This window comes from Suncus etruscus, chromosome 14 (assembly GCF_024139225.1).
Source record: "Suncus etruscus isolate mSunEtr1 chromosome 14, mSunEtr1.pri.cur, whole genome shotgun sequence".
NCBI classification, from domain to species: Eukaryota; Metazoa; Chordata; class Mammalia; order Eulipotyphla; family Soricidae; genus Suncus; species Suncus etruscus.
Window position 1 is genome coordinate 33,766,329 of NC_064861.1, and position 26,785 is coordinate 33,793,113.

The window sequence follows — 26,785 nt, forward strand, 5'->3', positions numbered from 1 at the left end:
AAGAAGAAAGAAAGAAAGGAAAGAAAGAGAAGAGAAAGAAAAGAAAAGAAAAGAAAAGAAAAGAAAAGAAAAGAAAAGAAAAGAAAAGAAAAGAAAAGAAAAAAGAAACACAAAGTGGGGCCAGATCTATAGCACAGTGGTAGGGTGAGTGTCTTTCAGAAGGCCAATGCAGATTCAATTCTTGACATCCAGTATGGTTCCTTGATCCTGCCAAGAGTGACCCCTGAGTGTAGCTGGGTGTGGTCCAACTCCCCACCACAAACAAACAAAAAAAAATAACTGGCCTTTGCCTGTCTCCATTAGTGAGCATTATCTTATCATCTCTCTTACTCGTAAGTTTACATTGTTGTGTTAGTATAGTGCTTGAGTATTTTCTAAGTGATTATTTGTAGAAATAAAATATAAAAAAATCATTTTAAGGGAAGAGGCACTGAATGAAAATCCTACTTAGAACATTTGGTTTAGTAATTGCCATTGAGATTCTCATTTAAGATGCCCAGTTGACAGTTTAATCAGTAAATTTGCAATTTGTACCAGTGACATGAATTTAGGCTTATGAACATTATTAAAACTAATGAACTATGAGTTCATCTAGAAAAGGGTGTAGAGAGTTGGAAAGAACAGGACTTTGTGAAGATGGAGAGATAGTACAGTGGGTAGAGTGCTTGCTTTGCAAGTGGCCAACCTGGGTTCGATATCGGCATCCCATATGGTCCTCTGAGCACTGCCAGAAGTAATTCCTGATTGCAGACCACAGCTGAGTGTAACCCCAATATAAAACCAAAACCAAACCAACAAACAAAAAAGAACAGGATGTTGCCCTGAGGAAATCTGGAAGAGGAAAGTCTCCATAACATGATGGTATGGGAAAGTAGATAGAAGATAAAATTCAGAAGTAAGTGGTATTGGGGAACCCTAGAAAGGAAAGAGTTTCCAAAGTGATGGAATTTTGTTTTGTATGCCAAATGTTATGCAATGAGAAACAGATTTCAACTTGGACATAATTCATGACCTTAGTGATTTTTATTTTTTTTTTTGTTGAGGATGTAACATTTGGGAGAGAAAGTGAGATGTGAAAAAAGGAGAGCTGTGGAAAAAGCTTCACTGTTAATGCTGCTTTCTGTTTATTTAAAAGAAACAATCAAATACTAAGTATTTTTTTTACTTTCTTTTGTTTTTGTTTTTTTGTTTTTGGGCCACACCCAACGGTGCTCAGGGGTTACTCCTGGCTGTCTGCTCAGAAATAGCTCCTGGCAGGCACAGGGGACCACATGGGACACCACCACCTTAGGTCCTGGATCGGCTGCTTGCAAGGCAAACACTGCTGTGCTATCTCTCCAGGCCTGTATTTTTTTACTTTCAATATTCTGATCTTATATCACAGTTTGAGTTTATAAAGGTTTTTTTTTCTTTTGTATTTTTTTAAATTTTTTTAAATTTTTTAAATTTTTTAATTTTTAATTTTCTTTTAAATTAAAAAAAAAAACAAAATAAAAAACAACGACCCCTAGTGACACCCAGGAAATAAGGCTATCCTTAGCTCTGTGGTATAAGACTGAGAGTCAATGCTCTAAGGACCACCATGCCCATGGGAAGTGAGGGGCATGTAATGTTGGGAATCAAACTCAGGGCTGTGGTCCTTGTAACCATATATTCTACCACTTGAGTTGAGAGTCTCCTTGGACCAAATTACTTTTAGTTCTTAAAAGCTAGTTTAATATTGTGAATATTTGTAAGATCTAATTTCAGGTTAAAGTTTATCATTTTGGTTTTTTTTTTTTTTTTTTTTTTTTTTTGGGGGGGGGGGGGACACATCTGGTGACGCTGAGGAGTTACTTCTGGCCATGTGCTCAGAAATTGCTCCAGGCTTGGGGGACCATATGGCACACTAGGAATCAAACCCAGGTCTGTCCTGGGTCAGCCGCGTGCAAGGCAAATGCCTCACTGTGCTATGGCTCTGGCCCCTGGTTAAACTTTCTCAATATGATTTCTTGGGGAGGTTTGTATTTGGCTCATACTTGAGATGCATAGGACTTGCTCCTGGATTTGCTCTTAGGGATCACTCCTGGGGATCAGAAGAGACCATAATGTAATGAATGGCCATTACCTATGTATTTTTCCCTCATGAATACTTCAATTATATTTATGATTAGTTGTATCCTTAAAAGCAATATCATTTTTCAGTGATCTATTGAATTATTCTTTTTTATTTGTTTGTTTTTGGTCACACCTGGTGGTGCTGGGGTTACTCCTGGCTCTTGGCAGGCTTGGAGGACCATCTGGGATTCTGGGATGCTGGGATTTGAACAGGGGTCTGGGGTCCATCCTGTGTTGGTCACGTGCAAGGCAAAACACCTTACTGCTGGGCTGTTGCTCTAGCCCCCATCAAATTATTCTTAACTCTTCTGTTTATTTTATGAAATTTAAGCTAACATTGTAATCTTTAAAACATCATAAAAAGTCAGGTGCTGGAGTGATAGCATAGATTTAGGGCGTTTGCGTTGCATGTGACCAACCTGGGACAGATCTGGGTTCGATCCCCAGCATCCCATATGTTCCCCTTAGCGTGCCAAAAACTAAAAAAAAAGTGAATATTGTTGAAATGATTTTTTTGTTTTGTTTTGTTTTTGGGTCACACCCGGCAGCGTTCAGGGATTACTCCTGGCTCTGCACTCAGAAATCGCTCCTGGCAGGCTCAGGGGACCATATGGGATGCCAGGATTCGAACCACCACCATCCTTCTGCACACAGGCAAACTCCTTACCTCCATGCTATCTCTCTGGCCCCGAAATGATTGATTTTTGATGTGTAACTATAAGAACTTTTATATTTAGAATAAATTATTGATTGATATGATTAACAGATACACTTGGGATTTTGTGATGAACAAGAATCATCAAAAATTTTATGAAGTTAATTTTTTCTTTATTTTTCCCATTGCTCTGCCATCTGCATTCTATCTCAGTGTATTTTATATTATTTTGGGTATTTATTTATTTTGGATATTTTATATTAAAAAGTTGTTACTGAAACTTTGATATCTGGCTTCTTTCCACATACATATAGTTTCTAAGGTTCATCTGTGTTACAGCATGTTTTTGTGCCTTCTTTTTGAAGCTGATTATTCCATTCATTTTATTTATATACACATAAACACAAATATATGCCACAGTTTCTCATTTATGAAGAGTTGAGCCTTTTGGCTATTGGCTATTATAAACAGTGCTGCTATAAATATGAATTTACTTTCAATCGTAACACATTCCTGCAATTTTACAGCCACCATTACTGATACTGAACAATTCTGTAACAAAATTGAACTTATTTATCTGTACTCAAATCCTCCCCTTTACTGCTGTCTGTTTCTATTCTCTTCTTTGGTTTTATAGCAGTAAGACATGTTAAATGACAGTTAACCTATGTTCTTTTGTTTTCTTTAAATATACAATGAATTCTCAGTAATTTGGATAGTGGATGCTGAGGCAGTGAGTGATCCCTGGTGGGTTGGGGATGGCAAGTATATGTAGTACCAGGGTGCCTTATGTCTTTCTACTCTCTCTCCAGCCTTAATTTTTTTTTTATTAAAAATTTAAGAATTAGGGGTAGTGCTTTAGAACTAAGTGGCGAGAAGTATTTTATATAATTATGATAATAACCAACTTACAATTACTGGTATAAATTCTGTATTCAGGAACCAAAAGGAACTATCAATAATGACTTTTATGAGAAAGTCCAGAAAAAAAAGTGGTGATGAGTTTGCATTAGTTGGGGTAGTAAGAGGGCTGGAAAAGAAGGAATACCCACTCATTGTTGGTGGCAGTATAAATTCACCTAAAAGTATAGAGATTTATCAAAAAATAAAAAATTGAGGACCAAGGAGAAATGGCTCAAAGAACTAGAGCATATACTTTTCATGTGGGAGCTTTGAGTTCAATCCCTGGTTCTGCATAGTTCCCCAAGCACTGTTGGGAATTGCCCTAATAAAAAATGATACTGTAGCCTAGTAGCTATACTCAGCTGTTACGTAAGTATAGGGATATTTTTGCTGTTTGTGCCTGGTAGCTCTATAGTCAATGGTCTCCAGTTTTGCAAGCAATTTCTGTCTGCTCAGCAGCTTGTTATGCGTGAGCACTGCAACCAAAGGTTAGATCTTCTGCAAGGATACAACTAAAGTAAAAGATGTCTTGAGCAGGACTGCCAGGAAATGTGACTTAGAGAATGCCACCACTACAGTGTGTTTTCATCCTATAGTCATTGCAATATTAGCAACAGAGGGAAGAGTGGGGTGGGTGAGTAATTAATTGGGACTGCCGTGTAGTCTAGTAATTCCATCTTTATATATTCATAGAATACAGAAACACTAAATCATTAAGGTTTCTGCACATCTCTGTTAACTTCAGTGCTGTTTATAATAGCCAAGATCTGGGAACTACCCAATTGGTCAACAGCAGATGGATAAATAAAGCTGTAGTATACAAACATAATGGCATATTCTTCGGCCATTAGAAAATATGAAATCTTTCCAACATGAATAAATTAGAGGGCGGCATGTTAAACAAAATAATATTCAGGATAGATGATAACTTCGCTCATGTGTTAAAAAAGAAACAAACAAGGGCAGATGCAGTGTTCAAGTAAAAAATAAAGATTGATAATAGAATTGAGATTAACGAGGGGCTCAGGGAATGGACTGAAAAGATTCAGTGAACTGGTGTGGGATGCTGTAATGGGTATTTATATTCACAATCCAGTGTTACAGTAAAAAAACTAAATCAAAAAGGAAAAAAGGAATGCTATCTTAAAATTTATGAATCAATATAAAATTATTAGATTAGATAGTTATGTTATATAAAAGCCTTATGAAATTTTTATTTTTTGTGTGCAAAAGATATATTGCCAAATACTTTCTTCCTGTATCAATTTTAGCTAAATATATGGATAGGTCTATATATTAATTTTATATAATTAATACCATATAAATTATATATTTTTATATAATATAAATTTAATATATTGTATTTAATGTATTATAATATAAAAATATAAAACTGAGGAAAGCAATTAGTTCTCTGAAACATAGCATGCATAATAAATTAACTCAGGGGGAAAAATGGCCTGTTGTATTCTAGTACCAGTTGAAGACCAGTATTACGTAGATTTGTTTAATGTCTCATTTATCGTAGTTTGGAACTAGAAACTAAATGCTAAACAAAGACTAATGTTCTGTTGTAGGTTGACTATGCATTAGGGACTTTTTGATGATAAATATTTTTTATTTGTTCATACACTTTTGCTAGCTTCTGAGAAATTGGTAATCTGATTGATTCTAGTTATTTTCTGTATATCTTAAAGCCGAAGCTTCTGAGAAATTGGTAATTTGATTGATTCTAGTTATTTTCTGTATATCTTAAAGCAGAAACAATACATAGCACACCTAAATGTATCATTTATTTAGATATTTATAAATATTTTTAACATTATTAGTAACTATAAATTTTAGTTTTTTTTTTGGGCCACACCCATTTGATGCTCAGGGGGTTACTCCTGGCTAAGTGCTCAGAAATTGCCCCTGGCTTGGGGGAACCATATGGGATGCCGGGGGATTGAACCGTCGAACCGCTGCCCTTCCTTGGCTAGGCTTGCAAGGCAGACACCTTACCTCTAGCGCCACCTCTCCAGCCCCTAGTAGCTATAAATCAGGGGTCTCTAACTCGTGGCCCGCGGGCCGTTTGCGGCCCTCCGCACAACATTTTGTGGCCCGCGGCCGGCCTTCAAATATCGCAGTATTCGCAATTATTCGCTTACTGAATATTCGCAATAAAAATCGCATTAGTAAGAAAAAAATCGCAAAAAATTGCATTAAACATTTGCATACCTCGAACAGAACTGCCCGGGTTATGCGAGTGTTTAATGCGGATTTTTTCTTACTAATGCGATTTTTTTTTTTTTTTTTTTTTTTTTTTTAGTTTTTGGGTCACACCCAGCGGTGCTCAGGGGTTACTCCTGGCTGTCTGCTCAGAAATAGCTCCTGGCAGGCACAGGGGACCACATGGGACACCGAGATTCGAACCAACCACCTTTGGTCCTGGATCGGCTGCTTGCAAGGCAAACGCCGCTATGCTATCTCTCTGGGCCCACTAATGCGATTTTTATTGCAATTATTCGGTAAGCGGATAATCGCGAATACGTTGTGCCTAGTGCAGATGTCATTTCTGCTGCTCCTGTCCGCTGTCCCTTGCATTATCGGAGGCCTAAGGGAGAGAAGTTTATTACAGAATTAGATTTTGTCATACCTTCATCATGATTTCATCTAAGCCTGCAGTGAAGAGAAAGATTGCTGACAAGCACAGACAATTTCAAGAAAAGTGGGAGACGCAGTATTTCTTTGTTGAGCACAGGGGCATCCCCACATGTCTTATTTGCTCAGAGAAAGTTGCAGTGCACAAGGAATACAACTTGAAAAGCCATTATTCAACTAAACATGCTGAAGAATGTGCAAAATATCAAGGAAATGAGAGAGCCAAGCAGGTTGCCAGTCTTAAAGCATGTCTAATGAGGCAACAAGATTTCTTCAAGAAAGCAACCAAAGAGAGTGTTGCATCAGTTGAAGCTAGTTACATGGTAAGTGAGATGATTGCTAAGGCAGGGAAACCATTCACAGAAGGAGAGTTTGTTAAAAAATGCATATTCCAGGCTGCAAGAATTATCTGTCTGGAAAAGAAAGGTCAGTTTAGCAAAATCAGCCTTTCTGCCAACACGGTGGCAGAGCACATTTCTGACATGTCAAGTGACATTTATCATCAACTGTGTGAGAAAGCCAAATGTTTTGATGCATACTCAGTTGCTCTTGACGAGGGCACAGATATAAAGATACTGCACAGCTCACAATTTATGTCCGTGGTGTCGATTGCAATTTTGAATTGACAGAGGAGCTGCTCACAATAATTCCAATGCATGGCCAGATCACCGCTAATGAGATATTTTGGCATCTGTGTGATGCCATTGAGAATGCAGGTTTGCCATGGAAGAGGTTTGTTGGAATAATAACCGATGGAGCGCCATCGATGACAGGGAGAAAAAATGGATTGGTGGCACTTGTTCAAAAAAAACTTGAAGAGGAGAGTATAGAGAAGGCCATTGCTCTTCACTGCATTATCTATCAGCAGGCCCTTTGCAGTAAATACTTGCAGTGTGACAATGTGATGTCTGTTGTTGTGAAATGCATCAACCAAATCAGATCCAGGGGCTTAAAGCACAGGAGGTTCTGTGCTTTTTTAGAGGAAATGGAGTCAGAATATGGAGATATGCTCTATTTCACTGAGATACGTTGGCTCAGCAGGGAAAATATCCTGAAAAGATTTTTTGAGTTGAGAGAAGAAGTGAAAGCCTTCATGGAGAAGGATGGGAATGCTGTTTTTGAGTTGAGTGATCACAAATGGCTCATGGACTTAGCTTTCCTTGTTGACATCACACATAAGCTGAATGTACTAAACAAGATGTTACAAGGCCCAGGGCAGCTTATCAGTGCTGCCTATGACAACGTGAGAGCATTCTCCACAAAACTTGTGTTATGGAAATCCCAGCTCTCTCAGACAAACCTTTGCCATTTTCCAGCATGCAAGGAACTTGTGGATGCAGGCATACCATTCAGTGGTGAGAAATATATTGATGCTATTTTGAAGCTAGAGAAGGAATTTGATCACAGATTTTCAGACTTTAAAAAGCACAGAGCCACTTTCAAAATTTTTGTGGACCCCTTTTCCTTTGATGTGCAAGATGCCCCTCCTGTGCTTCAAATGGAGCTCATTGACCTGCAGTGCAACTCTGATCTCAAAGCCAAGTTCAGGGAGATTAGTGGAAAAGCAGACATGCATGGGCAATTTTTGAGAGAATTGCCCCCCAGCTTTCCTGAGGTTTGCCGAATGTTCAAGCGTACCATGTGCCTTTTTGGGAGCACATATTTGTGTGAAAAGTTATTCTCCACATTGAACTTCAATAAGTCAAAGTACAGGTCTAGACTTAATGATGATCATCTTCAAGCCATACTGAGGGTCTCAACTGCTTCCTCTCTAAAGCCAAATGTGGTTCAGATTTGTGAGAAGAAGCGCTGTCAAGTCTCTGGCAGCAAGGAATAGGCAAAAGATGCCATGTTCAGAAAAACTGTTCATGATCTTCACTTAATGTTCTATTCATGTTCAGGAGAAATAATTAAAACTGTTAATAATGACATTTGAGGACTTTTTTTTTTTTTTTTTTTTTTTTTGTGAAATCCCTTATGCGGCCCTGCCTCACCCCGACTTTGCCTCCTGCGGCCCTCAGGTAAAAAGATAGACTTTTGGGGCCCGGAGAGATAGCACAGCGGCATTTGCCTTGCAAGCAGCCGATCCAGGACCAAAGGTGGTTGGTTCGAATCCCGGTGTCCCATATGGTCCCCCGTGCCTGCCAGGAACTATTTCTGAGCAGACAGCCAGGAGTAGACCCTGAGCAATGCCGGGTGTGGCCCCCAAAAAAAAAAACAAAAACAAAAAAAAAAGATAGACTTTTTATCAATTTATAGCAGGGATCTCAAACTCAATCTTCAGTATCTGACAATTTAATAGTATACTGAATATCTTTCAGATCTTGAAGGTATCCGTAAGATCCTGAAATTTTAGTAGGATCTTCAGTATCTGGTGGTTTAATAGAAAATATTTTGGGGGAGCTGGAGAGATAGTACAGCGGTAGGATATTTGCCTTGCATGCGGCCAACCCAGGAAAGACGTGGGTTTGATTCCCAGTGTCCCACATGGTCCCTCAAGCCTGCCAGGAGTGACTTCTGAATGCAGAGCCAGGAGTAACTCCTGAGCGCCGCATGCTGTGGGCCCCCCACAAAAAATATTTTAGGGGCCGGAGTGATAACACAGCAAGTAGGGCATTTGCCTTGATTTGCATATCACCATCCCTGGTTCGATCTCCAGTGTTCCATATGGTCCCCAAGCCTTCCAGGAGCTATTTCTGAGTGCATATTCAGGAGTAACTTCTGAGTCCCTCTGGGTGTGGCTCAAAATTCAAAATCCAAAAAATCAAAAAAAATTTTTTTTAAAATCTTCAGTAGTTGGCAGTAAAGTCATGAAAAAAAAATATTCCTGGGGCCGGTGAGGTGGCACTAGAGATAAGGTGTCTGCCGTCATCCCATATGGTCCCCCCAAGCCAGGGGCAATTTCTGAGCGCTTAGCCAGGAGTGACCCCTAAGCATCAAAAAATAAGAAAAAAAAATATTCCTTTATAGCTGTTTTCCCATAGGGTGGGGGCAGTACTGTATTCTCTGGTGAAACTGAGGGGGGGATTCATTCTATTTTTCATCAATAATGGTTTACTTAACACAAATTGCAGTGCCTGTGTCAACTAGTTAAAAGATGGTAGATTTCCAGGAGACTACTTTATTTTTCCTTGAAAAGTGGGTGGTAGACCAAATAAATTTGGGTAGAGAACCTCAGAACTATAGAAAAGAGCTTCTCTTGGGAGTAGTCACAAATCTATGACTGTTCCAGATATGAATTAATGTTCAAAAAGCTCTAAGGATTTGTAAATGCTTAAAAGTTATAGTATTAGTTCATTTCAAAGTTGTTGCTTTATTTGTAATTTTGCCTGACCTTGCTCACTACCACTTTCAATGTGCAAAACCCATGCATTAAATTGGCATAGCTGAGCCAGAGTAAATTAAGGCACATGCTCTGCATGTGGTTAATCTGTATTCAGTATCTGGCAATACATGGGCTTCTGAACATCTCCGGATATAGTACCTCTCCATCCATAAGAATGGCCCAAGTAATCTCTGGCATTTGGTTTTCTGAGGATTGCTGGGAATGGCCCCTGTCCTCTTGAGCACTGTTTGGGAGGATTCTTGTCCTCCACCCTCCAAATAGTTTTATGTTCTACTGGGAATCACCTTCATTTTGTCTACTTCTTCCCTAGTACCCCATCCCCAAAGAAAGAAAGAGAAAATAGAAAAAAGGAAGCACCATTTGAGTGATGCTTAGTGTACTCTGTAATGTTATTTAGTTAAATGAATAAATATAGCTAAAACCTTAGCAATACTTTGTTCATTTTTTTTCATTATCTTTTTTTTTTTTTTTTTTTTTTTTGGTTTTTGGGTCTCACCCGGCAGCGCTCGGGTTACTCCTGGCTCCACTCTCAGAAATTGGTCCTGGCAGGCTTGGGGGGGACCATATGGGATGCTGGAATTCAAACTGATGACCTTCTACATGAAAGGCAAACACCTTACCTTCATGCTATCTCTCTGGGCCCATTATCTTAATCTTACAGTGCCCAGTAAATATTAAGTAGTTAGACAATAGTGTACTGTAGTAGCACTATATGTTCAACTCCTATTTTGTGTAAGGGAAAGTTACCTCTAATATGTAGTTATTTGTTTCTGTTAGACAAAGTCATATTGACTGAGCCCTAAGTTTAGGACACATTGTAATGTAGCTTCCCCACATTTTTCACTTCAGCTCACCCACTCCACCACTCCCAAACACTTACCTGGGTATTATTAGGTATATCCCTAGCAGCCCCTGACCACCAGTGGAGTGACCCTGTTATTTCTTAGCACTGCCAGACCTGAACAGCACTTCAATCTGCTACCCTAATATTCAGCCAAGATAGCCAGGAGTGTTTCCCAGTCCCCTGAACATTGCTTTATACCCCACCTCAATACTGCCTTTGATTAGGAAGATGGCTCAAAGGGCATGTTTTGAATGTGGAAGCCTAGGATTGATCCCCATTATCACATTATCTTCAAAGAACCCACTTGGAGTGGTCTCTGAGTACCATCGAGTCTTGTTGCAAAACAAATAGATAAAAGTTTTTGTATTTTGTTTACATTTTAGAACAATTATTTTCATTTTTGAGAATTAAGGATAGGGGAATACTGAATGAAATACTGCCCAAAATGAGCTATACTAAAAAAATTAATTTCATTCTCATTTTAAAAATCACTAAAATTCTATGTAGTAATTTGTTAACTTTAAATTTAAGATAAGGAATTTCACTAGGGGGCAGAAGGTCAATGGTTCAAATCCTGGCATCCCATATGGTCCCCTGAGCCTGCCAGGAGTGATTTCTGAGCATAGATCCAGGAATAATAACCCCTGAGAGCTGCTGGGTGTGACCCAAAAACCAAAAATAAATAAATAAATAAATAAATAAATAAATAAATAAATAAATAAATAAATAAATTCACTAGAGTTCAGAAATTAATTTTGACCTACAAAGAGCCTTTCTAAATGTCAGAGACACTAGAATATACCTGTGCACAAATACATGCTGTGGGTTTGTCTTCATAGAATTGAAGATAATAAACAGGCAGTTACCATAGTAGGCTTTTAAGGATTATGATGAAGGATGTGGGACAAGAGAGCATTGCACTTTGAAGATATAGGTAAATTCAGGACCTTTATTTGCTTGTCAATAATTCACTAAATGGTTTTGAACTGTTGGCAAGAATGATATGGTGTTATAAGGTTTGAAGAGATAAAACACTATCACAGTACTAATCATAGAAATAGCCCTATAACTCTCTTTTTCCCTCCCTCCCTCTCCCTCCCTCTCTCTTCCTCCCTTTCTTCTCTCTCTCTCCCTCTCACCCTCTCCCCTTCCCTTTTCCCTTCCTCTAAAAAGAAAAAAAAAATAGCCCTATAGGGGCTGGAGTTAATAGTGCAGTGGTAGGGTTTTGCCTTGCATGTGGCTGGTCAAGGATGGACCTCGGTTTGGTCCCTGGCATCCCATATGGTCCCCCAAGCCAGGAGTGATTTTGAGTGCATAGCCAGGAGAAACCCCTGAAGCAGGTTTGCCCCCAAAACATAAAACAAAGAACAAAAAAAAAAAAAAAAAGAAAAGAAAGAAATAGCCCTGTAGACCAGGAATTGAGGACTAGAGAAGTTAAGGTATTTATTTAATTTATTTATTTATTTATTTATTTTTGATTATTGAGCCACACCCAGCAGTGCTCAGGAGGTTACTCCTGGCTGTACACTCAGAAATCACACCTGGTGGGCTTGGGGGACCATATGGGATGCCGCGGGTCTGTATCTGGTCAGCCGCAAGGAAGGCACCACCCTATTGCTGTGCTATCACTTCGGCCCAACTTAGGGCATTTTTGTAAAAAAGTCACTATGAAGTAGAATTGGTGTTTTAACTCAAAGTTTGGCTGATTCAGTGTTCTGTTTCTGTCACTTAAAGGACCTATCCTTGCTTGGTCTTAGTAGCAAACATTATTTATTTTGGTATTTGGACCCCACCAGGGTTACTTTTATTTTTGTTTTTGTTTTTTTGGGCCACACCCAGTGACACTCAGGGGTTATTCCTGGCTATGCTCGTAGAAATGACTCCTGATTTTGGGGGACCGTATGGGAGGCCAGGCGGGCACCAAACCCAGGTTCATCCTGGATCAGCCACATGCAAAGCAAATGCCCTACCACTGTGCTATTGCTCCGGACCCACCAGAGTTACTCTTAGCTCAGGATTTTTTTTTGTTTTGTTTTTTGTTTTTGGGTCACACCCGGCAGTGCTCAGGGGTTACTCCTGGCTCTATGCTCAGAAATCGCTCCTGGCAGGTTCAGGGGACCATATGGGATGCTGGGATTCGAACCATCGACCTTCTGCATGCAATGTAAATGCCTTACCTCCATGCTATCTCTCCGGCCCAGGAATTACTCTTGGTGGTCTTGGGGATCCTGGGGATTGAACATGGATCAGCTGCATACAAAGTAAGCTCCAGACTGTACTATACTATTTCTCTGGCCTAACATGTGAGGTTGTTTAAGGTAGTGTTCAGATTAATGAATCAAATTTACATATTAGATGCTGTGAGTCTTGTGATTATTATAGGCTTATCTTTCTCCACTTTCTTGTTAGTCATTGTGGTAGAACATAAATTTGATCCAATTTTTAAGAATTTGAATGTATATGTGTCTGAAATGGCAGAATTGGGTCACCTAGAAGGAGAAAGGAGCTATTCTGTTTTCTTGTTTAGTCTTGAATTCCTAGCATGTGGGTAATATTGGAAAGTTGGGTTCTAGCCATCATTGCTAGTGTACTCTGCTCAGGACTAAACTCTTTTTTTTGGGTATAGGGCCACACCCAGCTGTGCTCAGGGTTATTCATGGGTCTGCACTTAGAAATCACTCCTAGCAGGCATAACCGTAATGGATGCCAGGGATTGAACTCTGGTTGGCTGCATGCAGGGCAAATTCCCATACCCACAGTGCTATTGCTTCTGCTTCTGCTTGGCATAAACAATTAAATTCTGCCAAACATTTTCATTTATCTACCAGTATACTACCTATTATGTATATTTCTATTTAAAGACATCTTATTTAATTTATATTGGTGATTAACATTGTTACTGAGGGCCTCCAGTACATCAGGTCATGCTTGAATAAAGCTTATCTAAAATTTCTCATTGCTTCCTTAATTTAGGATGAGACATACTTCTAAACGTAATTGTGACTTGTTTAAAACGACAAAATCACCACAGAACATAGAAAAGTGCAGGGGAATAAAAGGTGGTACAAGGACAGATCAAAGAGTTGAAATAAGATCATCCCTCATTTGGGCCACACCCTGTGACGCTCAGGGGTTACTCCTGGCTATGCGCTCAGAAGTTGCTCCTGGCTTCTTGGGGGACTATATGGGACGCGGGGGGATCGAACCGAGGTCCGTCCTAGGCTAGCGCAGGCAAGGCAGGCACCTTACCTCCAGCGCCACCGCCCGGCCCCTCATCCCTCATTTGATTTCAGCTATATGTTAGGTGATTCAGTTACTTTTTTTTTTTTTTTTTTTTGATTCAGTTACTTTTATGTTATCTGTACATGTGTGAAAGCGTGACACTTACTGATTTGGGACTTGCAAGCAAATTTTAGTGAGTAAGCTCATTCCTTGTGGAATCCACAAGTGGTAAGGGTTGACTGTCTATTAACTCACATTGAGCATTTTATACGAAGTCACGTGGCATCTCATTTAATATTCACAACCCCCTTCTTAGGTAGCATTTAAAGACTTATGAACCCTGACATTTCTTAGCAACTATGTTAATGCTCCTAGTTTGCACCAGCTTTCAGGGCAACACTTTACAACTTATAGACTATTTAGATTTTTTTAGTATATATTTATAGAGGAAACAACATAATTAAAAAGCAGGGACCGAAGAGATAGTGGTAGGGTGTTTGCCTTGCACACAACCAATCCAGGGTGGATGGTGGTTCGAATTCCAACATCCCATATGGTCCCCTGTGCCTGCCAGGAGCAATTTTTGAGCACAGAGCCAGTAGTAACCCCTGAGCACCACCAGGCAGGACCCTAAAACCAAAATAAATAAATAAATATATAAAAAAGCAGTTATAATTTGGTTCTCTAACTATCCCAGACTACCTACAGAAACAAGAGTAGGGGATAGGCTGTTGTTTGTGAAATGGAGAGAAAAATAGCTGGAAACTTTGCAAGCAAAGGATTTGTTAGAGATTTCTTTTTTATTTTATTTTTGAAATTTCGGTTACACCTAGCAGTGCTCAGGGCTTACTTTTTTTTTTTTTTTTGTTTTGGGGCCACACCTGGCGGTACTCAGGGGTTACTCAGGGGTTACTCAGAAATAGCTCCTGGCAGGCACGGGGGACCGTTTGGGACACCGGGATTTAAACCAATCACTTTAGGTCCTCGATCGGCTGCTTGCAAGGCAAACACCGCTGTGCCATCTCTCCGGCCCCACAGGGCTTACTTTTGACTCACAGTGATCACTCCTGGTAGTGCTTAGTGAGCCATATAGGATGATGGGAACTGAAATCAGTTAGGCAGTATGAAAGACAAGCTCTCTACTCTCTACCATCTCTCTAGTCCCACAATAGATTTCTTTCCTTTCGTCCCTTTTTCTTTTAGAGCCATATCTAGTGGTGCTCAGGGATTACTGCTGACTGAACTCAGAAATCACTCCTTGTGGGTTAAGGGAATCACATGGGATGTCAAGGATCATATTGGCCATGTGGAAGGCAAGAGCCCTACCTGCTGTACTATCTTTCTGGTTCTGGCCCCCAACAATAAATTTCTTTTTTGGGGACCACACCCAGCATTCCTACCTAAGAATTATTCCTGGCAAACTCTAGACTAAAACCAGATTTTTTAATATTTTTGAAAATTACTTAATTTTTTTACAGGGTTTACAAGGTTGTTGTGATTTACAAGGTTGTTCATAATAGTCCCCCACCCATAGTTACAAATTCATTCATGATTTCCAGTCACACCATGTCCAACACTCTTAACCAGTGTGTATTTTCTGCCACCAATGACCCAGTTGCCCTCCTGCCTTCCTCTGTGGTGGTCCTCTTCTTCTTCCTCCTCCTCCCCCCTCCCCTGTCCCCTCCCCCTCCTTATTCCTCATCCTCCACCATCCTCCCTCTTTCTCTCTTCCCCTCTCTCCTCCCTCCTCTTTTTTTCTTTTAGGAGCTGTGGTTTGCTATATTGTTACTGAAGGGCCATCATGCATATCACTTTATTTCCTTTCAGTATCCAGTTTTTGCCAAAATAATCATTTTCATTATTGTTATAGTGGATCCTTCGCTGCTATAACTTCATTCCCTTGCTATTTGTGGCAAGCTTTCTACATGGCTGGTCTTAAAAGGGCTCCAATCCCATGGTTGTTTTCTTAGATCCTTCTCGCTTATTCATAGACTTAGACTTCTTTTTTGGTTCTAAGCCTTGGAGAGGATTTTATTTGAGTTAAATTCAGACTACTTGGTATGTCACCTGACAGTCTTGTGGTTTCAGATGAATATGTCTTACTGCTATTATTAACCTGAGTTGGCAGTTGTGTATAACTGGAATTTTTTAGGGATTTTGAACAGTGGAACTCCTTAAAAGAAATAAAGATTCCATGAGGGTGTTATTTCTTTTTTTAAATTACGTTATTTAAACACTATGTTTTATAATGTCTATAATACTGATGTTTCTGGCATTCAGTGTTCCAACACTAGTCCTACCATCAGTGTAACATTTCCTTCACTATTGTCTCCAGTTTCCCATTCACTTTCCAACCCTGCTCCCTTACCAGGCACAACATATATTGTTTATTATAACTAAATGGTAATAGAATTATTGTTTTGTTGTTTGTTTATTTTTAAGTCCCACCCAGCGGCGGCACTCGGGTTACTCTTGGCTCTGCACTCAAAAATTATTCCTGGCAGGCACGGGGGACCATATGGAATGCTGGAATTTGAACCACCATCCGGCCCCGATAACAGAATTATTGAAAAAATTAGTAATAGAAAATAGATGAAATTTTTATATCTCTGGGGCCAGAGAGATAGCACAGTGGTAGGGCATTTGCCTTGCACACAGCTGATTCAGGACGAATGGTGGTTCGAATCCTGCATCCCATATGGTCTCCCATGCCTGCTGGGAGAGATTTCGGAGCGCAGAGCCAGGAGTAACCCCCGAGTGCTGCTGGGTGTGACTCAAAAATCAAAAACTAAAAAAAAAAAAATTATTATATCTCACAATGGGATCATTAACATTGTCTGAAGGTTTATTAAGCCTTTTCTAGTTGAGCATTCTGTGTTGTTTTATTTATTGAGTTTAGGTGGTTTCTATGCTACTTTCACCTCTAATTTGGTGTGTTCCTACTGGGGTGTCAGTAATGAAGAATTTGATGATGTCCCTTGGATGCGGTTGAGTACTCCAAGAACTTCAGATTTGTGGAACTGGCCCATAAGCTTACATGGCAGTGACTATAGGATCTGGGAGTAGCAGCTGGGATGGGGTGTCCATTCCTACTCTGAGAAGACCTAAGTGCTCAGCTCCAATATAGCAGCTGGGATAGGGTGCCCACTCCCACTCCAAGAAGACCCGAGTGCTCAACCCTAATACCTGCAACATGGAGTTTTTGTAGATGAGCTGTCTGCAAAGATTAGTGGTGAAGCAGTGAAGTTGGGTCATTGGTATAGGTGGTGACTGTGGGGTGTGGGTGCAGTTTCTGGGCTTTTCAGCAGGGGAGGGTCTTGGCCCACCCCCCTCCTGAGGTTACCCGAGAGTTTTCAGTGCTGAGATCCATGAATTTCAGCACATTTCTTCCAAGAATAGTGTATATCTATGGAGCTGGCTAATGAACTGCCATGGCAGCAGCTATGGGATAATCAAATTGTCATTTTTTTTATCTCCTTGAATTGTTATTTTTAAATGTTACCATTAGATTCTATCCAAATCTACTTATAAATTTGGTGATGCTTGATTGAAGTAAACAATTTTTATGTTGGCATTTTAGGTGTACTTATTTCAAGAAACGTTTAATGAAATTACGGTGATTAATTAGAAAAGCTTCTTGAGGATTTTTAAAAATAATTATTTTAAGGTGCCTGATTTATAAATACTGGCAAGTTAGTTCTTGGTATTTGTGTCTTAATCTCTCACTCAATAACTCCTTACATAGGAATAATCACCATAAATATTTGGAAAGTAGTACATTTGTATATGTATCTCATATACATATTTATATTATGTTTAAATAGTTTGACATTGTATTACCGTGCTAATCATAATTTTATTTCTTTTGTTTTTGGGCCACATCTAGTGCTCAGGTCCCAGGTGTTAATCCTGGCTCTGTGCTTAGAAATAACTCCTGGCAGGCTTGGGGAACCATATGTGATGCTGGGGATCTAACTCAGGTCATCCACATGCAAGGCAAACACCTTCCCTGTTGTGCTATTTTTCCAGCCCCAATACTTTTTTTTTTTTGCCACACCCAGTGACACTCAAGGGTTATTCCTGGACTCCTGGGGACAATATGGGACTCCGGGAATCAAACCCATGTCTGTCCTGGGTCAACTGCATGCAAGGCAAAACAGCTATCGCTCCAGTCTATCCTTCTCTTTTCATGGAGCTAGGGATTAAACCCAGGACTTCACATATGCAAGGCATGTACTTGTGCAATATTCACAGTCCCTTACTTGACTTTGAAATAGTATTGTATCATAATGTTTTCATTTCTCTTTCTACTGAACTTACATGGCTTCTTTGCTCCTCTTTTGGCCCTTAAAATATTGGTTTCCTAACATTTTAAATTAATGTTTCTTTTCTTGCTTTTCTATTTTCAGTTAAAGCTCTGTGTCTAGAACTCTAGCTTTAACCTTTCTCCTGAGCTCCAAATTAATTTTTGTCATCTATTGATAACTTCCTGCAGAATTTTGATCTGATTTATGATAACCCATGCTGTCTATTCATAAAATGTTTAATATGTCCATCTTTATTTGGGGCTATATATAGTTTTATTTATTTATTGTATTTGAGATTAGTGATTCAAAGATGAGTAAATTTTTCTTCAGGAAAAATTTCAGAAAAACAGGTGTATATGTTAGTATGTATATGTTAGTATGTTAGTAGGTATAATATATAAGCAGATACAATAATGTATAATTATATAATGTATAATAATATATATACAATAATGTATAATTCAAAATTAGTATTAGAATTATATATGAAAGTAACTTTAATTTCAGAAGTTAACTGCCTGGAGAAAATATATATGAGCTTGATCTTTAAGTAGGAGGGGTTGGAGCAGCAGGTTTATTTGCCTTGCATGCAGCCAGCACAGGTTCAATTCTAGCCACCTCATATGATCTTCAGACTCTGCCAGGAACAATTTGAAGAACACAGAGCCCCGAGCACTGCTTGGTGTAGTCCAACCTCTCACCCCTCCCCTAAAAAAAAAAAGTCTGATTTTGACAAATTGTGCTTAACATCAAAGCACTATTCAGTAATGAAGTTCAGTGGGATCCATATTAATGTGCTTCGAGGATAAAATATCTACTTTGATGAAAATTCTAGTGTTACTTTTGAATCAGTTCCTAATGTAAATATTTGCTAAGAATTAGACAAAAGATAACTAAAATTGTATCAAATCTTTGGTAAATATTTTGAATTCACATGCATTAACAGTGTTAGCATTGATCTTTTTGTAGGAAATGAAAGCATCTGAATAAATAACTATGACTGATGTATTGTGAAGAATTTACCCTTTTAGTCTGATGTAGCCAATTACAAATAAGTCCTGGAATAGCAGTTCTCCTTTATTGGGGGGGAGGGGATTCCATAGCCAACAACATTTGGGACTACTACTCTTTCAGTGCTTTGGATACCATGTGGTCTGGAAATTGAACTTCCTGTGTGCAAAGCCTGTGTTTCAGCCCTTTGTGCATCCTCGCCAACCCCAGTTCTCCTATTTCTTAGCAGCTGTCCAGTTTTAGTTTATTCAGTTCACCAGACTATTTTATTCATCATGTAGTTCATTTGGTTTTAAAGATTAAATACATGTTTTCTAAGGGCTAGAAAGATAGTACAGTAGGTATGGTCCCAAGAGCGCTGCCAACTAACTGAATGCGGAGTTATGAGTTACTACTGAGCATCACTGGGTTTGGGCCCAAAACTAAAATAAATATGTTTCTAGAAGTGTGTTTTAAACTTTACCAACTTTAAAATCTTTGCACAAATGTGTGCGTGTTTTTTGTGTTCATATATATCACTGTCCAATTTGTTTATGGCCCAATTTGCTATGTTACTGCTTATAGAGAATTTCATCCATTGTATTTGTTATATCTTATTTTATTAGCTTGTTTTTTTTGGGTCAAACCTGGCATGTTCAGTTCTTGTGGGGCTTGGGAGGTCTATTTCCATATAGACTGCCAGGAGATCCTGTGTCAGCAACATGTGAGGCAGGCACTTTACCTGTTATACTCTCTTTCCAGTCCAGTTTGTTGTACTTTATGATCTGAATAAATCACAGTATTTTTTTATCTTCTCATTTATTGATGGACATTTGATTTGTTTGCTGTTTTAACTATCATGAACAGTACTGCTTTGAAAAATTAAAAAAAAAAAAACTGCTGGAATAAAATTGCTGGGGTCCAGGATACAAGAGCCACCCACTGAGTGGGAGAAATTATTCACCCAATACCCATCAGATAAGGGGCTAATATCCAAAATATACAAGGCATTGACAGAACTTTACAAGAAAAAAACATCTAATCCCATCAAAAAATGGGGATAAGAAATGAACACTTTGTCAAAGAAATACAAATGACCAAAAGGCACCTGAGAAAATGCTCCACATCACTAATCAGGGAGATGCAAATCAAAACAACTATGAAGTACCATCTCACGCCACAGAGATTGACGCACATTACAAAGAATGAGAACAAGCCGTGTTGGCGGGGATGTGGAGAGAAAGGAACTCTTATTCACTGCTGGTGGGAATGTTGTCTAGTCCGACCTTTATGGAAAGCAATATGAAGATTCCTCCAATTGAAATTGAATGGAAATTGAACTCCCATATGATCAAGCTATACCACTCCTCGGGGATATATCCTTGGAACACAAAAATACAATACAAAAATTCCTTCCTCCACCTATATTCATTGCAGCGCTATTTACAATAGCCAGACTCTGGAAACAACCTAGTGGCCCCTCAAAAGATGAATGGCTAAAGAAACTGTGGTACATATACACAATAGAATATTATGCAGCTATCAGAAGAGATGAAGTCATGAAATTTTCCTATACATGGATGTACATGGAATCTATTATGCTGAGTGAAATAAGCCAGAGGAAGAGAGACGCAGAATGGTTTCACTCATCTATGGGTTTTGAGAAAAATAAAAGATACTTTTGCAATAATCCTCAGAGACAAAAGAGAGGAGGGCTGGAAGGTCCAGCTCACTACATGAAGCTTACCACAAAGAGTGATGAGTGCAGTTAGAGGGAAATAACTACACTGAGAACTATCATAACAGTGTGAATGAATGAGGGAAGTTGAAGGCCTGTCTAGAGCACAGGTGGGGTTGGGGTGGGAGGAGAGAGACTTGGGACATTGGTGATGGGAATGTTGCACTGATGAAGGGGGGTATTCTTTACATGACTGAAACCCAACTACACTCCTATTTGTAGTCAAGTTGTTTAAATAAAGATATATATAAAAAAAAAGAATAAAAAATTCGCTGGGGTCAACTTAAAAAACTCCTCCCTCCCTCCCTCCCTCCCTCCCTCCCTCCCTCCCTCCCTCCCTCCCTCCCTCCCTCCCTTCCTTCCTTCCTTCCTCCCTCCCTCTATCCTTCCCTCCCTCCCTTCCTCCGTCCCTCCCTCCCCTTCCTTTCTCCCTCCCTCCCTTCCTTCCTTCCTTCCTTCCTCCCCTTCCTTCCTTCCTTCCTTCCTTCCTTCCTTCCTTCCTTCCTTCCTTCCTTCCTTCCTTCCTTCCTTCCTTCCTTCCTTCCTTCCTTCCTCCCTCCCTCCCTCCCTCCCTCCCTCCCTTCCTTCCTTCATCCCTCCCTCCCTCTCTCCCTTCCTTCCTTCCTTCCTTCCTTCCTTCCTTCCTTCCTTCCTTCCTTCCTTCCTTCCTTCCTTCCTTCCTTCCTTCCTTCCTTCCTTCCTCCATCCATCCCTCCCTCCCTTCCTTCCTGCATTCTTCCCTCCTTCCCTCCCTCCCTCCCTCCCTCCCTCCCTCCCTCCCTCCCTCCCTTCCTTCCTTCCTTCCTTCCTTCCTTCCTTCCTTCCTTCCTTCCTTCCTTCCTTCCTTCCTTCCTTCCTTCCTTCCTTCCTTCCTTCCTTCCTTCCTGCATCCGTGCCTCCCTCCCTCCCTTCTTTTCTGTTCCTTTTCCCTGGCTCCTCTCCTCCACTCCCCTCCTAGAAGCACTCGGGTTACTCCTGGCTCTGCACTCAGAAATCGCTCCTGTTAGGCTCAGGGGACCATATGGGATGCTGGGAATCAAACTTGGGTCTGTCCTGGGTTGGCCGCTTTTAAGGCAAATGCCTTACCGCTGTGCTATATCTTGGCCACTTTACTGGACTTTCTGATATATTTTTATGTTCTTACACATTTGTTTATTTATTAAATTTATTTTTTTTTGTTTTTCGGGCCACACCCATTTGATGCTCAGGGGTTACTCCTGGCTAAGCGCTCAGAAATTGCCCCTGGCTTGGGGGTACCATATGGGACGCTGGGGAATCGAACCGCGGTCCTTCCTTGGCTAGCACTTGCAAGGCAGACACCTTACCTCTAGTGCCACCTTGCCGGCCCTACATTTTAATTTTTATGTTTTTATATTTTATTGCATTTTTATATTCATAATAGATGGCTATCTTATATATAGTGAATGATACCACTATTGTTTTATATTTCTTAACTTGGTATTCTAAATGTCTAGGTATTTAAGTTTTCAGCTCTTAAGTAAATGTTGAGTATATATAAATTTATGCATTCATTTCTAACTGTACAACTTTGGGTTTTATTATATAGAATTTATTGCTTATAATCTTATATTCAATGTTTATTAAAATAAATCTAATTGATCTTTATTTTTTTTTAAAGTTGGCCTTTGCCAGAATTTGATCCAAGTCAGATTCGACTGATTGTTTATCAAGATTGTGAACGACGGGGAAGAAATGTCTTGTTTGACTCCAGTGTTAAGAGAAAAAGTGAGGATATATCAGTATCGGTGAGCATTGTTACTGATTTGATTGGATTGTAATGTTAAGCCAAGCAATAATGAGTAAAATTTAAGAATAGCACTTTGGTTTGTGTAAAACAACATTAGTAGGTTTTAAAAAATTGGAGCCCCAATTGTTCATTTGGGCCAGATCTAAGGGTGCCCAGGTTTAACACTTTGCTCTGTGATTACTCCTAGAGGGTTTTGAGGACTGTATTGTGTGCAGGGGATTAAACTGTGATTGGCTGCATGCAAGGCAAACACTGTACCTACTCTACCATTTCTCCGGCCCCTAAAGGGATTCTTAACAAGTGTATCTTGTCCAAACCACTCATATTTGTAGAAAATGTGACATAAGAAGTGAACAATTATTTGTGTGATGGTACAAAGCAAATTAAAACTCTGCAGTGTTCAAGTAAAAAATAAAGATTGATAATAGAATTGAGATTAACGAGGGGCTCAGGGAGTGGACTGAAAGGGTTCAGTGAACTGGCGTGGGATGCTGTAAGGGTATTTATATTCACAATCCAGTGTTACAGTAAAAAAACTAAATTAAAAAGGAATGCTATCTTAAAATTTATGAATCAATATAAAATTATTAGATTAGATAGTTATGTTATGTAAAAGCCTTATGAAATTTTTATTTTTTGTGTGCAAAAGATATATTGCCAAATACTTTCTTCCTGTATTAAAACAGTTGTGTGTTTATATATCTATAGTGAGGAAAAAACTAGGTTTGATCTAAAATCCAGAAGCCATAAATTGAAAATCAAGTTTGACAGCCAAAATGATATAAACCACACATTTATGTGATTAACAAGACAAAGCAAAACAAAACAAAGAGAAGATAAAAAGTTAATTCATAAGACCCAGTAGTAATTTTTAGTGTATAAATAAAATCCTAGAAGTAAAGACAGCATTGGGTGAAGGATAAAAGCACAGTTTATGCATAAATATTGTTACACTTTTTTTTTTTTTTTTTTTTTGGTTTTTGGGCCACACCTGGTGCTGCTCAGAGGTTACTCCTGCTCAGGGTCATTCCTGGTGGTACTTGAGAACTATATGAGATGCCAGGGATCAAACTTGGGTCAGTTGTGTGCAACTGACAATCTACTCACACCTCTAATAATAGTACTAGTGGGGGCCAGAGAGATAGATAGTACAGCACTCAGCCAAATTCGGACAGACCCGGGTTCAATTCCTGGAATCCTTTATGGTTCCCCATGCTTGCCAGGAGCAATTTCTGAGCACAGAGCCAGGAGTAACCGCTGAGTGCCACCAAGATTGGCCACTGAGTGGCCTAAATCTCCCCCAAAATAAATAAATAAATAACTCCTGGTAGGCTCAGGGGACCAAAATGGAATGCCAGGGATGGAACTGGGTTGTCCACATGCAAGGCAAATGCCCTCCACTGTGCTATGGCTCTGGCCCCAGAAGCTGTATTCTTAATTTTTCTGAGACGTCTATATATTATTTCATTGAGAAGACTATACAGTTCTTCACATAACCCAGATCTTTAAAAAAGGAAATATCAAGAAAAATTGTGTGCGAAGGGGCCGGTGAGGTGGTGCTAGAGGTAAGGTGTCCCTGCTTTGCAAGCGCTAGCCAAGGAAGGACCGCGGTTTGATTCCCCCGGCGTCCCATATAGTCCCGCCAAGCCAGGGCCAATTTCTGAGTGCTTAGCCAGGAGTAAAACCCCTGAGCATCAAATGGGTGTGGACCAAAAAACCAAAAAAAAAAAAAAAAAATTTGTGTGCAAAATTACTGCCTTATAACTTTCAGAACTGTCAATATGGCACAGATGATAAGCACATATGTCTAGCATGTGTTGGATTCTAGTCTCAACCTCTGGCATAGTATACCGAACCCAACTTCTTTCAACCATTTGTTGGGTACTAGTCTCAAGCTCTATCAAAGTATATTCTACCCAACTCCCTTCAGCCATGTGTTGGGTACTAGTTTAAACCTCTGTCATAGTATACCCTACCCAACACATGGCTGAAGGAAGTTGGGTAGAAGATTTATAACTATTATCCCAGCTCAGTGTCCTCACAAGATTAAATCTAGCATAACAGGGCCAATGCCTCCAAAAACTTTAGGTATGATTTTAGGAAGAAGCAATTTAACACTCAAAGGAATCATTTATTCACCTGGGAATTATAGATTCTGACCACATTAGAGACTCATTTTAAGGACATTAATTTCAGATCTGTTTGCTTTATGTCTATGACTTTATCTTGCCTTCATGTCTCTGCTCTGCTCTCAGCATTGAGAAAGTTTCCAGATATCAAAATATTTCCCAACCCTGAAGAGGGATGGAACAGATCCCCTCCTTCTAGGTCAGTCCTACAGAGAATGAGAGGCTCAACACCACCTTATTATGTTAGCTTGACTTTCGCATCTTTACAGTGGCCAGTTTTGGGTAACTTTGATGTGACAGGCAGACCATAAAGGCGATTAGCATAGGGAAATTGGAGATTGTCTAAGGAGTGACTAAAACTGCCTTGGCACATACATGCTTTGGGGTGGGCTAACAAGCTAACTTGACTACAACTTGGAAATCAGCACTGACTTGCTTTGGAAGCAGATTTCCCTGCCTTGCCACCTAAGGGTGATATGATACCAGGAGATGCCTCAGGACATCCTGACTTTGAATATGTGTCAACACCAATATCTCCAATTACTGAAACCTGACAGTGGAAAACCATGATAGAGGAGAATCTTTCCTGGGACCTTGAAGAAAGACTTTGAGGTTAGACAAATTAGTGTGCCTGGAGCTTGTAGTGGTCTTAGGGCAAGATGCTTCATGGATAAGGACACCCTGAGTTTTTTTCCCCTATTTTTCCAACTTTTGCTCCACCTGTGCAAGATATTGCCAATCCCTTTACCTTTTAATTAGAGGCATCCACCCTTAGAACCATGGGATGTGAATAACTTTGTTTTTCTATAAAGTCAGTTAGGGGGAGATGTTTGATTAACTAGGTTCTACCTTATTTCACTCCAGGGTATGATCTGGTTTTGGATTACTGGGTTCCATCTTACTCAGTATTCGTTCTCCACCCTAGGGTGTGGTATGGTTCTTGCTAACAAAAAGCCTGGGTCTCAGGAAAGCAGGGCATTTTCTCCAGTCTTCCTCCACTAAGCAACCTTCCTCTTAGGAGCAGGTTTGTTAAGAGTTCTTGAATTGTTTTTACCCCCCTTTTACTGTGTGGAGACGTTTGCTTCCAGAACCACATTTCTCCATGTCCTGGTTTTGGAGCCTGAGGCTTCTTTCACAAGTTTCAGTTGGGGTTACTAATAGTAAGTAACATTCTGTAACCCGTAGTAATATAGAAAACTACTAATAATTTAGTAATGTAAGAAAGAAAATCACATGCAAACTGCAAATTGTAGTATAAAAATAAAAACTAGCTGGAATGATATTATAGGAGTTAATGTGTTTACCTTGCATGTGGCCAATCAACCCTGGATTGATTACTAATTTCATATCATCTCACAAGCATTGCTAGGAGCAGTCTACAAGCCCATTGCTGAGAGTTCGTCTTTAGCACTACTAGATGTGACTCAAATCTTTCTACCCCTAAAAGAAAACAACACCAGAGAAAGTACAGTAAATTAAAAATAGTCATGTTTAGTTTTGTTGATTTGTTCTACTTTTGTTTTTTGAAGTTTCATTTATACTGTTGTATATGGTAAAGGAATTGTTAAAATATATGAGTGGGAATATGGCTAAAATAGCAGAGTACATGCCATGTATATGTGATCCTGAGTTTGATCTTTTCTTTGGCCTACCCTGAGCACTGCTGTGTGTGGCCCATAGAGCAATTAAAAATATAGATGTAAATGGAAATAATATATCTTTCAGAAACTCTGTAGTGATGCTCAAGTTAAAGTCTTTGGAAAATGCTGCCAGCTGAAACCTGGAGGTGACAGTTCTTCCTCTCTGGATAGTTCAGTGACTTCAGCTTCTGATATTAAAGACCAGTGTCCCAAGTACCAGGTAATAAATATCACTAATCTCATATATTTATTTGTTCCTCACTCACAAGCTTTTTTGGAGGGGTAGATTACGCTCAGCAGCACTCATGGCTCTGTGCTCAAAAATTGCTCCTGCCAGGCTTGGGGGACCATATGGGATGCTGGGAATTGAACCCAGCTCTGTCCTGGTTGGCCATTTACAAGGCAAATGCCCTACCACTGTGCTATCTCTCCAGCCCCTACTAACAAGCATTTTTGATCACCTTTGTTCTGCATTTTCTAGGGATTAGGCATATAATGGAAAT

General features: G+C 39.6%; 1 protein-coding gene across 2 annotated transcripts in view; it reads left to right on the forward strand.

The window, feature by feature from the left end:
* FNIP1 (folliculin interacting protein 1) overlaps positions 1-26,785 on the forward strand; it is an 88,679-nt gene that overhangs the window by 12,323 nt on the left and 49,571 nt on the right. For both annotated transcript variants that reach the window (XM_049786710.1, XM_049786711.1), the window contains exons 2-3: positions 22,385-22,511; positions 26,368-26,502. In XM_049786710.1, the coding sequence (XP_049642667.1) occupies positions 22,385-22,511; positions 26,368-26,502 (262 nt within the window). The remainder of the gene's footprint in view (positions 1-22,384; positions 22,512-26,367; positions 26,503-26,785) is intronic.